Below are 14,375 nucleotides of genomic sequence, written 5' to 3'. Positions count from 1 at the left end.
ATTTTTGACCTTCACCACTTTCTCTTCACTTCACCATCCTTACTTTCTCTCCACCACACCATTCACCATAGCCTTCATCTTCTTCACGCCACTTCACACTGTCACCACTTCTTTCACCCTGCTCCACATCACAGACACCGCTTCACCAATCTTCTTCTCCCTTGACATCGATTCTTCACCACAAAAATCACTTCTCAGAAAAATCTAGAACCTTCATAACCTTCATCACCAATACATCACCATCTTCAACCTCTCAATCGCCATCACACTTTCATCAACCTTCTTCAATCTCTACATTCACTTCAAGCCTGAAAATTATCTCTTCTTTTCAATCATTCACATAACAGAAAAAGAGAGAAGAGAAAATCGTAACAGAAAATCAGAAGAAGAGAACTCACCTCGGACCTCCTTCAAACTTCACTCTGAAATTTCATCAACGTACTTCACGCTTCGATCTGCAAGAATCTTGTTCTTCATCTCAGCTTCATAACAACCGTGAATCATCATCTCCATCTCTTGTCACGACTGAAGCAACAACACTATAACAACAAGACTCAATCAGTCCTCAACGAATATCACCATCGTCGATCTTGAGACTCCAGAACTCGCATCGATGATCACATCTTCACCGCACCAATCATCATCACGATTCGCGATCCAATATGCAACATCACCTTCTAAAACGACCTTCATCACGGACAGAGAGGAAAATGGATTGAGTGAGAGCGAGAGACAAGCGATTTGATAGGAGAATCGAGTGAGAGTCTGAATCGAGAGGGTTAGAAGAGACGAAAGTCTGTCCACAATAATGATGGAAGCTCGCCGGCGAGATTGATCGGAGAAGATCATGGAGGGAGCGCCGTCGCCGTTCGCACAGAGAGGAAGGAGATACGTTTGAGAGACGAATGGTCACATTTCTTAACCTAATTCCTTGTAATTCATTCTTTTTCTTAATACTGGTTTTAATTAGTTTAATTAGGATTAACTAGGGTTAATTGTGTTTAAGATACGTGATTAGGTTGGGATAATTAGGATTTTGGATTAATTGAATTCACAGTGTTTTGGCATCTCAAAAAAACCTCAATGGGCTACCGAATTGCTTGTCACCCCACCCCACAAGGCCCATCAGGCTACTGTTTTGGTAAAGAAAATCTGAATAAAAAATCTGTAACAACAAAAAAGGTGTGTTGGGCCATATCTCCATGGGCCCTGCGCCCTTAATGCTACCTGCACCATAATTTTCACTTAACCCCCCTGTTTTCATGTTTTGTAATTAGATTTAATTTTCCTTTTAGTATTTTTCTCTCTAGTTTTTTTAGATATTAAAAACATATAAAAATCAGTAATAAAATTTGATAGTTGACTTTAGGATTAACTTTAGCTTTAGAATATTTCTCATGACAAAAAGAAACCATAAAAATACTAGTTTAGGCTTAGTAGCATTTAGGTTTTTTTAGTACAATTAGGCTTGAATTAGAATTCTCTTAACTCTAAAAGCTCATAAAAATAGTAGTATTTTTTTTAGACTAATTTTGTACTAATACTTGAATTGCTTCTCTTTATGCTTTTGTACCATTTCCATGCTATTTGTTTCGTATAATTGTTGTGTGATTTGGTTACTTGTTTTTGGCCATATTTTTGGCCTACTTTGTTAATACTATCTTAATGCTTCTTTTAGAATCTACCCCATGTTAACATTAGGATTTAGACTTGTATAGACAACTTAGACTAGAATTTAGGATTAGTTCCCTATTGCATTCTTTTTCTTTTCAACTCTTTAAAACATTAATAAAAGGAAGATGCGAATCACATTAAGAAAGTGATAGAAAAATGAGTGGGATTCATTCCCTAATCTATTTCTCAATCGCTTAGTGGCATAGAAACGAGTGGGAATCATTCTCTAATCTGTTTCTCGGTCACTACTTAATGGGAGAGAAATGAGTGGGATTCATTCCCTAATCTGTTTCTCAAACATTAATTAATGGGAGAGAAATGAGTGAGATTCATTCTCTAATCTGTTTCTCGAACATTACATAATGGGATGGAAGTGAGTGGGATTCATTCCCTAATCTGCTTCTCGATCATTATATATTTTGTGTGATTCGAATCGCAGAGCAATTTCCCTTAAAAAATACACAACCAAAAACACATAAAACACCTAACAATGGTTCAAATTAAAGCAAAGTAGAGAAAGTGGTGAGTGGCCCGGTATTGGGAACTGTTCACCACTCATCTACATTAAAAGACACAAACCAATCATTTCTTTTTCTTTTGCCTCGTTGGCACCTAAGGGCAATGTCATTTCCGCTTGTACGCATCCTAGGTCGATCCCTTATGCAAAAGCGCGAATGTTGACTCCGCCCAATTAAAAAACACAAAAACAAACAGAAAATCTTTAGCCGAGCTACGGTAACTCTGATTCCTGAAAAGGATACGTAGGCAGCGGGGTAGGGCCCGTGCGAGTACAATTCTTATTTTCCCTACGTTTTGCATTCATTCGCATTTAGATTTTAGACATAGATACACACCCTTTAGATAAAAACAAACATAGGTGGATACCATCGAGTACGATGGGCGTGAGGGGTGCTAGTACCTTCCCCTCGCGTAACCGACTCCCGCACCTAGATTCTCTGGTTGCAAGACCCTGTTCCTTTCTTTGTAGGTTATCCGGTATTCCTTTCCCTTATGGGATAAATATATTGGTGGCGACTCTGTTCATTTTTCGCGAGCGTGCGACAAGAGACTATCCACACCATTAGTTAGTGAGAAGTCTTTTCATTGGATGTATTCGGGACATCGAGGGTCATCGTATCGTCATAAGGCTATCCATACCATAAAAAGGTTAGGAAGTCCTATGCGTAGGATGTGAATAGTCATAAAGGTAACAAGTAAGGATACCTTAGCAATCGAAGGGACAATCATCATTTAAGAGAGGGACGAGATCATTTTATTGTAGGTAACTCGAATGGGCTATGATCTTTATTCCAAAGGGACTATGATGATTTAAATTGAAGGCAGCATGTGCTCAGGTATCCCTACATCTGAGGGACTTGACTATTTAATCGAAAGGCAACGAAGAGGAGTCACCCTCTAGGTGGCTGTGTGAAACAAAGTGATTGATTTATTTTAATCCTGAAAATTAGGGTTATTCTATTTTTGATTTTAGTCTTGCAATACAATCCTATTAGCATACATCTAAGCAGATATAGCAGTTTATAGGTGCGGAAAGTAAAAGAAGAAAAGTAAAGTCCTACGCTATTACAAGGCTTCGGGGAGGGGGATTACATAACCAAAAACGGGGGAAGTGCGGAAAATAAATCCTAATTACTATTACATCAAAAATTTGCAACCTATACACCTTCTAGAATTTAAATAAATAGGTAAATGAATAATAAAATCCAGAAACTAAACAGACATGCGACAATCATAGAGTATGGGATGAGAAGAGAAGATCGCGAATTGAAATTTAAAGTTTTAAAATAGGTGAAAATAAACCTAAGTCTAAACTATTATTACTAAAATAATTGTAGACCTAAATTAATTAATTAATTATTGGTTAAAATCTAATTAATTAAATCGGGTAAAAAAACCTAAAGGGTTAAAAAAAACCTAATTAACTAGATTAATTATTTTGGTTAAGAAAAACCTAATTAATTAAATCGGTTTAAATAGGTTAAAAAAACCTAAAGGTTAAAACCTAGACGAATGTTAATGAACGACGCCTACCTATTACACACTTTTAGAGTTTTATGGTTTTTTATGGTAAATTAACTAATTAAATAACCTAATTAAAATTAAATTAGTTAAAAAATATTATGTGAAAACCTAAGGTTCAATCCTAATTATTTATCTTAATGGTTAATTAAGGGTTAATGGCCAAAAAAGTATAGATTTAACCAAGGTTATCAAGGGGAAGTGGCAAGTGAGTAGAAAGGGCAATGGAGTGATGAGAGATAGAATTTACATCTGCTCCCCTTTGGACAAATAATAATAATAATAATAATAATAATAATAATAATAATAATAATAATAATAATAATAATAATAATAATAATAATAATACAAGAAAAGAATTGGGGTTTAGAAAATTAAATTATGGCAAAAATTACGAATAACCTTGATTTGGCCAAATACCAAAAGGTTTTGGCCAAATACGAATAACCTTCATTTGGCCAAAAACCAAATAATTTTGGCCAAATATTTATTTGACCAAAAGCCAAAAAGTTTTTGGCCAAAGAAGCAATTGGGGTACCCTTGAGGTCAAGGGTAATGCTCTATCTACTGGGTCGATCCATAGGAAACCTGTTGATAAACCACTGCAATATTCTAGTTAAGAAAACAAATGGAAAAATAGAAAAGTGATTAAATAAACTCAAAAAATATAAAAACCTGATTATAAATCAAATAAAATTAAATCACGAACCTACAAATTTTTTGAGATTTTTTTGAAAATATGAGAATAGAAATTAAATCAAATAAAATAGAAAATAGAATTTTTTGAGATTTTTTAAAAAATATGAAAAAAGAAATTAAATCAAATAAAATAGATTTTTCTGAACTTTTGGAAAAAATTCGGAGCAAATCGAAACAGTTGTTTCAAAATTTGGCTGATAGGCTGGAAAATTTATCACCGTGCTGAGGAAGGAGAATTAGGAGAGGATGGCGTCGTGGATCCGTTTTGCTTCTGAAAGAAAACAAAATCTTCTTGCTCCTTTTGATCTTCCAACAGGTTAAATAAAATAAGGGTTTAGTTGTGAGAGAATGAATTAAAAAATTGGTAATTGTTAGTTTATGAATAAGAGTTAATTCTTAGTTCCCTTTTGAGAATGAAAAAGTGTCTATTTATACACAAAATTAGGTTAAATAAAAAAGGAAAATTATAATAAAAACTAATGAATTAAATCAAGGCTAAAAATTTAATTTGTTTTAATTCTAGCAAGAAATTAAATCAAAGTAATTCAATGAGATAGACTTGCTCCCTAAGATATGAAAAGTGCTACGAATAGAACAAATAAGATTAAAAACTTCCTTGATTTTTGGATTTTTTTTAATATTTTATGATTTTTCGTGATTTTTTGACAAAAAATGCATAAAAAGTGAAAATTGATTATTTTAAAAAAATACATATTTAATTAATACGAAAATTAAATTTAAATAGTAAAAAAATTGCAATTTTTAAATAAATGAATAAACTAAAGTTAGAAAGCAAGTAAAAGGGAAAATGTTAGAAGTGGGATTCGAGCCCGAGACCTCTCACTCTTATACACTTATTTAAAATCCTTACCATCTGTGTTATGCACTTATTTAAAATTAAATGACATTTTCAAATATATGAGGGTACATTTTGGGGTACAACAGGTGGTTACTTGAACTCTCTTTCTTTAGGGTTTGTTTGGCTCAAATGAGGGGATGAGAGGGGAAGGGAGGAGTTTTAATAGAGGGAAGGGGAGGTGAGGGATTTTTTTTTTAATCAAATCAATGTTTGGTTCAAAATAAGAGAGGGAAGTGGAAGGTAGGATTTTAATTAAAAATATGTTTGGTTCAGGAGGGGAGGGGTTTTATTGATAAATTACATTTTATCCTTATGATCTTATATAAGTGATATAATATTCAAATATGAAAATTTCATAAATATTTTTTTGGTGATAAATTTTTTAATATTGAGGGACTAAAATATTATAATTTACCATAACGTTAATAAACCGAGTACACTTATTCAAATTATAAATCTCCGACACAAATGAGACTATATGCTAATAAAAAAATTTAAATCGTGATGAATCATCTAACAAAATAAATAAATAAAATAAGTTATTATTAAAATTAATAATTTAAAATTTTGAATAAAATAAATAAATAAAAAGTAAAATAAAGTGAGTGATTTAAAACTCGTTATAAAAGAGAATATAATAGAATAAATAACAAAATTAGAAGAAAAAATAACATAAATAAACATTAAAAAAATTATTAAAATAATGCAATGATTATGATTTATATTAAGTAAAAAAATTTGAAGATATTTTAGTAAATATAATAATTTTTTACATATTAAAATTATGATTTATATTAAGTAATAAATAATTTTAAACTATTAAAATTAAAATGAGGATATTTTAGTAAATATAATAATTTTTTACATATTAAAATTCATATTCCCTCCCCTCCCCTCAAAATTCCCCTAATTCGGAGGGATACAAAAAGTGTAATTTGGAGGGATTTTGCTCCCCTCCCCTCCATTCCTCTCCTAAAATTTGAACCAAACATATTTGATTAGAAAATTTCCCTCCACTCTCCTCCATTTACCCCGAACCAAACACACCCTAAAATTGTTTTTGAGTTATTAATAGTCATATTTTATTTGTTTGAGTAACTCTGACATGCTAAGAGTTGTGTGAGTTAGTTTCTAGTGTTCAAAGTTAATATTGTGATAATTGTCTCTTTACCGTTGTTTTGAGTTATATTATTACTTGGGTAGACCGCCAGGCAAAAGAGTTAATTTTGAGTTATTGAGAATTTGTATGTCTTATTCACAACAATCAACATGTATCTTCCTTCAAGAGCCTTTGTCCAGTAACACGCAAACAACAACTTCATTTTCTGTATAACCGCATAGTGTCAGCATCTTCCTCAGCAACTTCATGCAACATCAACGAACAACCAACAACGGCGATTCTCAGAATTCGCATAGAGGAAGAGAAGAAGAGATAAAAATAAGGGACTCAAGCCTCTGTAAGCCGCCGCCAAATCGTCGGAGTGAGGTAAATCTCTGACTCTCTTTCCACAAATTCTTGTTGCCAATTTGTTGATCATGTTGTACTAATTATAAGCCCCATTTCAATTGTATGACAAAGTCTTTGCTTACCATTTAATTCATATTCTCGAGGTATAGGATTTTAATGTTGTTAGGTTTGAGTTGATGATTTTCGAATTGGAATATGAGAAGAGAGATTGATAGGGGGTGCAATTAGATGTTTTAATTAGTAATATAATTATGTTAGTTGTTATTTTATTTTGAATGTTTTGTTGAATTGAGCTTTTCATTTGAGCTTTCTAGTTTAGTATCACTATGAGTACTATATATGTAGTCCTTTGAGACTTCGAAGAGTATGAAGAATCAAATGAAAAGTTATCTTTTATTCCTTTTACTAGTAGAAGACCCGTGCGTCCGCATGGGTAATTTAAATCTTAAGATGAATAATGTATTACAAAGCATAAAAATTTGTTCAAGACCCAACTCAGTTTTTAAAATTATAACACTTTTTCTAACAAGGTTCGCTAAGCGCCCTTGGTTCGCTAAGCGGTCTGTCGATTATGCAAAAAAATTATGCTACGGGTTCGCTACTGCCTCAACCCCCTTTTCCACCAAAAGTCCATCTTAAACTGTCTGGTTTTACGAAAGAATCATATATTCATGTTCCTCTATTCATATAACATCTATTGGGATCATAAAAACGCAATTTTACAACGTCATTTTCGACACCAAATTTACGGTCAAAACACGAATTTTCACGAAACATAACAACAAGACCAAATTTCATGCAATATAAGTCATACAACACACGTACAATGCATAGCAACAAGAATCATCATCTAACATGCATCCGTTTATCAATTTCATGGAATTCCTTTTCAAACCCTAAGAATATCAATATAAACCCAAAACTCCATTCCTACCTACCCATCATCATACCCAATCTGATAAAGTTAGAATCCCACCCTTACCTTGGATTGATGATTCTCTACTCCTTCAATGAATTATTTTCCCTAGCCTCTTTGTGTCTCTTCTCCTCTTCCACGTTCTCTATTTTCACGTTCTCTCACATCTCTATTTCTCAATTCTCTTTTCTTTCTTACTTTGTTAATTCCTTACTAACTTCTATCACACTAAAGGGCTTAACAACACCCCCCCCCCCCCACCCCCACTAATTCTTATGCTAACACACCATAGGCCCAACTAATTATTTCTTAATTATTCTATTATTATGATTATTATTATTATTATTATTATTATTATTATTATTATTATTATTATTCAACCTTTTAATAAAGGGTCTTGCTAACCAGTGCCCTCAGGGCAATGGTTAAGCATTCCAAAAAAAAAATTATAGAAAATGTAATATTTCAATTTTCGAGGTATTACATACGCAAATTACCGAGATAAATTTACTATTTTTAAAGTCTTAACCATTGTCCTGAGGGCACTGGTTAACACTAATGTCTAGCCACACCCTCATGTTTCTACACTTTTAGGCGTACACCGCTCCAACAACACAATTTCACAAATAAATCATAACTTCACCAAATAATTCACAATAAAAAAATTAAATAATTAAATAAAATAAATGGGTGATATATTTCACACCTTTTGATCTGATCGAACGCCAACTTGCATGAGGCGGCGTCGTATCCCACGGAGACGCTTTTAATCGCCCCTCTCATAAAAAATCCAACACACATCATGTATTCTCTAATTCACACACTCAAATTACTTTTTCAGTCATTCATTGACTTGGCCGTTGGAGTGTTAATTAATCTTATAGATCTACTCTCGCTCTCTCGTAATAGAAGTTCACTCGACTACATCGAAAATCTATTTCATCCGATATCCACCGACTTCTTGTTCTAGTTCAGAATATCAGCAGAGCTAATTTCACTTTATTAGTTGATTTTATCATATTTTTCAATAATGTTATTCGATATGAAAAGATTGTTTGAAATGTATGCATACAAATAACTTGAACTTATTTAACTATAGATGTACTGAGATTTGATGGAATCTCATTTGTGGATTCTAATTCCAACTTAGATTCATGTTCAACGAGGTGTCTGATATCCATTGGATAAGTGAAACCTGAATCATGAGAATTATAAGACCTTCTTGCAGTGAGTAGGTTCCAAGCCTCAGTGGGATGGAATTCATCCCAAAATGCATACTCACTCCTATTATAGCATGGTCTGTCATCTGGAATACACCCTCCTCCACTTAACTTTGATGGACAACAAGGAGCATTTGAGACAACAAAACCTGAAATCCATGGAACATGATGCATGGTTATATATATTGTATTAAATACAACCAAACTAGTGAATGAAAAAGTTAAATAGATGACTAACATTAATAACTAATAGTTTAGCAACTTTTCACAGATCACTCACAAATTCATTTAGCAAATGGTTTAGTTGTAAACTAAATTCTTACCATTGGAATTCCGGCCATCTGATTTTAAGGTACTGTTTATGAAAATAAATTTGGAATCTGCAGAGAGCTTCTTATTGAAATGATTCACTAGAGACTTTAGCTTGGCATTGAAGATAAATGCAGGCGCATTCTCCTCGTCAACACAAGACCCATTTGTTCCATGAGTAAGGATGGCATTTGGAGTGCAGCCTAATAGCCCCAACCCAACTAACACATATTTTCTTGCTCCAACGCCGCGTAGAGCCTGTTATCAAATGGATTACTGTAAACCTTCATCAAATATTATTATTATTATCAAAAATAAAAATTGAAACACGGATTTTGAGTGGACATATACCAGTAAATTCAAAGACAACTCTTGAGTTAGTGCATTTGCATACTGCTGAGGACTATAAATGTGGCTTGTTGGATAGAGTTGGGGAAGAAAGTAATTGTTTATGTAATCATTACTTCCGATATTCACATAATACAAGCATTTGTTGAGGTATTGTTGAGCTTTGTCATGACTTCCAAGTCTGTTAGCGATTTGAGAAACTATAACTCTGTGATTTGTTAACTGTAATCCCAAGCTGATAACAAAGCCCTATATACAGATAAACATAATGTAACATAAATCCTCCAAGATCAAGTTGAATAATCAAAGCAATCATAAGGTTATTAGGTTGACTTATACCGTAGCCTTGCTTGTTTCATTACGAATTCCAGCTCCACCAGATGCATAGTTCACACCTTTGAGTATGTCTGAACCATTAGTGTTTGCAAAAGGTGGAATAAACTTCTCAAATCCCAAAAGTTGAGCTGCAATCATTGAAAATATTATCTTTAGTTTGAGCTTAGTCAAAATTTGTTGTAATAAGAGAAAAGAACAGCAAGATAAGAACTCATTATATAGTTAAGTTGAAAGAATGTTACTTATTATGTCGATGGAAGTTCGACCGTTGGTAAATCTTCCGGTTGGGCCGAGTGGAAAGTCGATTCCATATGGTTCGTAATTCGATTTCGGAGAAGCAGGAAGATCATTGTTGTTACCACTATCAGATAAAGAGTCTCCAAAAATAAAAACACAAGGCACCTGGGATTTTCCATTGACGCAATAATGCAAATAGGTTGCAGACAAGAAAAGAATAGGCATGACCAACCATGTCTTGATCATAGATTCCATATCTAAGAAGAACATCTAATGAACCTACCGAATCTGAAAACTAATTAAAGAACCAACCATGAACTACATAAACACATATATATTAATGATGGAGCCAAATAATTAAGAAAACTTGGTTTATGGTAATTTACATTACATTCACTATATATATCGTGGGACCATCTATCTATCTATTTTTAGTAGTATTAATAAACTTCAAGGATAATATATTCAAATGTTAACAATAATCAAGTGGTTTGAATTAAATAATACAATTACTTATTGTTAGGGTCAATTTAATTGGGATCAAATCCTGATTCAGATAATCATTAATTAGACTAATTGGTATTTCCAATGGAGAACTAGAGGACAATAGATCGAGTTTTAACTTTGAAAAGATCAGTAGATCTTTTTCATCTTTACGTCACCCTATGTCCTTTTCATTGATTTTATTACTTTTTATATTTTTAGTATCAAATCATGAAAAATTTGTAATTACCTCTTTTAATAAAAAGTCCAAACATGAATAGTAACCGATGAATCATAGCAGTGTTTTAAAAACCGGACCGGACATTAAACCGGTCAGGGTACTGGGTCACTGGTTTATTGGTCGAACCACTGGGTCACTGGTTGAACCGCATGACTAAACCGGGTTAAACCGAATAACTCTGTTGAATAGACCGGTCGTTATAACAAAATTATATAGGTATAAAATCTGTCGAACCGGATGATTCAGTCCCTACAAAATATAACTAGTACTTATATTTTTTGAAAATATCATATTATAAAAAAATTCACAAGTTCATAATTTAAATTCAAATTTTATACATAGGTATCACACACAATCAAATAGTACATAATTATAAAATATAAACAAAAGTTTAATCGCAACATAATTTAATTGAATAATTTATAACAAAATAATTCCATTGTCTACTAAATTTAATTTCAATAACAGAAAAATTATTTCAATGTTGGGATCTCTTTCTTCAATATCAAAATCATCTCTAACAAAATCAACCCCATCTACAATCATTTTTTAATTTTTAATTTTTTTATTTTTTTTTATTTTTTAATTTTAATTTTTAATTAAAATAGTCAAAATGACATTGTTTTAATTTTTTAAAATAAAAAAATAAAAAAAATGCATTTAAACCACCGGTTCACAAAAACCGCCGGTTTTCCCGGTTTTAGCGGTTTACACCGGTTTTGACCGGTTCACACCGGTTCAATGACATTCTCGATCCAGCTATTGAACCAGACCGGTTACCTAGCCGGTTCCCGGTTCGACCGGTCCGACCGGCCGGTCCGGTCCGGTTTTTAAAACACTGAATCATAGTGAACGACATAGAGAAGGATATCATAAAGAACATAGGGAAGGATAACTTTGTTACGGTCATTCGGGAAGTAAAGGAGTTTAATACTACTAAGGATCATTTATCATAAACAAGCTCTCTAAATAAAGAAATAGTAGCAGTGCCTACTAATGATTTGAATGAGAATTTTGTGATCGAGAAAGAGTCGACTAATGATAGAAGAGAACAACATGATCGTGATTTTGTAGTTAACAGCATTAAGCTTCGACACCCCATAAATATTGTTAGCTCTAAATCTATCTCTAAAATCCAAAAACTAATAGATAATCATCATAAATAAAGATTCGAGCAGTATATGTCGATAACAACCTAAACCCCGAGCACATAGCCAAAAATCTAAGACAATAGTCAACATAGATTTGTAAAGCAGATTAAATATAACGTCATGTGCGACATATATACATGAGTTCAATGTAAATATACATACAAACCCAAAAAATAAGAATACACAATGAAGAAGAGAGATAAACCACAAATCTCTCGGTTTGTCAACGCCGATTGATGGGCAATCCACTCCGAACCATCCATATGCAAGCTCCAATGTTGTTTTTAAGCCTCAATCTACCAAAAAATAATGATGTTGATGGAGTTGGAACCCAAAAATACCCAACCCATAACCTAAAAATGTGTTTTCCCCTTTTAACGTATTTTTGTCTTGCCAGATTCGTCGGGCGAACTACACCAATAGCAACAGTAGAAAATTATGCATTGTTTCAGCCATAACTTGAGAACCGTAACTCCGATTTGCGCCCGGCTCGAAGCGTTGGAAATCTTATTTAATTTCCTATCTAACAATGACTGAATATCAACAAAATTGATGACTTTTCTCATATTTGTCTTGAGTCTTATTCGTTGAGAAATTGATTAAAATCGCGCGTTCGAAGCGGCATCTTCGACACTTTATTGTTCATGCTCCAAATACGCATCAATACCTACAAAATAAATAGAAAACTATCAAACGATACATAAATGAATAAAAAAATCGATTAAACACAAAGTATACGTATTTATGTAATATACACTAAAACGCATATAAATTGAGGAAAAAGATAAGATAAGTGCCGTAAAATTATATACAAAAATAACTACAATTTAGCACTTATCAGTATTGTTAAAACTTAACACCCAAAAATATGTCTTAGCTAAGTCAATCAATGACTCTAGTCTCAGAACTTCACCGCTACAGTAGTTATTACACTTAGACTAATGGGAGGAAAATTGGTGCTTACTCTTTTGTTAAACTTGATATAACCACTTGTAATTAAAATTGGCTAGATAATTGGTATACAATAAATTTCTCCACTATGAATAAGAATCACTTAGAACATTAACATACTATTCCCCATTATGAAATATGTGGGTCTAATTCAGCTAGACAATTCAAGTTTCTAAAGATTTTGACTAAGGATAATAGTTTCAAACAATACATTAATTGTTGGAGTTAGACGACGAGACCTTATCTAGAAGGGGGTGAATAGATCCTCTAATTCAAAATTTAAAGTTTTAAGGTCTTTGAAAAGAGTTTAAACTTTGGCTAGTAGATGTTTTGCGTTTAGATCGAAAGTCGTCTAAATCGAACAAGTTATTGGAACTCAGATACGCGTAACCGTGAATGGTATGACAATGAGACTATCAACGTAAACAATTGAATTCTCAAATTAAGAGTTCAAGTAAATACAAGCTTATTAATTTCCAACAAATTAAAACACAAAACGATAAAGTGTCAAATTATCGAACACTTGGTTTGTTGATGTTCAAATGCTCTTATATTCAAAGTGATTTCAAGGCTATGAACACCTCAACAATGCTCAAAAATAATTTCCAGAAATTTACTACCAATCAATTGCTCAATCAATATGTTTAACAATTTGATAATGAAAATTTAGATGCAAGAGATAAAGAGATAGAGAGAGAGAGAGAGAGAGAGAGAGAGAGAGAGGGAAAACACGATGGGCTGTTTAGGAAGTTCACCATCGTCCTAGCTACGACATCCTCTATCCCCAATTCCAATTTGGAATTTAGATATCAATATTTCTATTCAAAAAATTATTTATAAGAGTGTTTACGGTGATTTTCGGTAAACAACCGCTAGTCCTCCAAACTATCAATATACTTTGGTTACTCACAGGATCGACTAGATTGATCCTAGGACATGTGTCGAAAATGTGTCTTTTAAGATAGTTGAATTCATATTTCTGGGTTTTGCTTTTAAAGAAAAAGGTCTTAACCTATGACTTGATGTAAAATAATGTGAAATACAATGCAATGAAATAAATTGCAGAAAGTAATTCAAAATGACTAAACGGTAAACATAAATGCTTCAACAAGAAATGTAAATATATTTTTAAAGGACTTTGTGTTTATAAAATGAAAGGTAAATATTGAAATATATAACGGTGTTACATGTACATTTCTCTGCGAGAACTCTTTCTCTTACGCTTGATACTTGAGTGATTTGTGAGTGATTTGTACAAAATGAACACCCCTGGATCCTACCACTAAGACCCTTATTTATACTAATTCAACCCTAACAGTATTATTCTAATAAAACGCCACGTTCTTCTTTTGCATGCGCTTCGATTTCCTGGCGTTCAACGTGCCTCTTTGATTTTAAACGAAGGCGTTTAAAGTTCAAACCTTCCCGCTTGAAACGCTTCGA

The 14,375-nt window shown here is 32.8% G+C and overlaps 1 protein-coding gene across 1 annotated transcript; it reads right to left on the bottom strand.

Moving 5' to 3' along the window:
* Positions 1 to 8,212: 8,212 nt before the first annotated feature.
* On the bottom strand, positions 8,213 to 10,493 carry LOC131622054 (GDSL esterase/lipase At1g29670-like). The gene is made up of 5 exons (XM_058893100.1): positions 10,112 to 10,493; positions 9,873 to 9,997; positions 9,537 to 9,782; positions 9,200 to 9,443; positions 8,213 to 9,025 (listed from the first exon to the last, which is right to left on the bottom strand). Exons 1-5 carry the CDS (start codon positions 10,374 to 10,376, stop codon positions 8,742 to 8,744), a joined length of 1,164 nt encoding a protein of 387 aa, XP_058749083.1. The 5' UTR covers positions 10,377 to 10,493; the 3' UTR covers positions 8,213 to 8,741.
* Positions 10,494 to 14,375: the final 3,882 nt, after the last annotated feature.

This window comes from Vicia villosa, linkage group LG1, assembly GCF_029867415.1.
Source record: "Vicia villosa cultivar HV-30 ecotype Madison, WI linkage group LG1, Vvil1.0, whole genome shotgun sequence".
NCBI lineage: Eukaryota > Viridiplantae > Streptophyta > Magnoliopsida > Fabales > Fabaceae > Vicia > Vicia villosa.
Note: the sequence above shows the minus strand (reverse complement) of the source record. Positions and strands in the feature narration are given on the sequence as shown.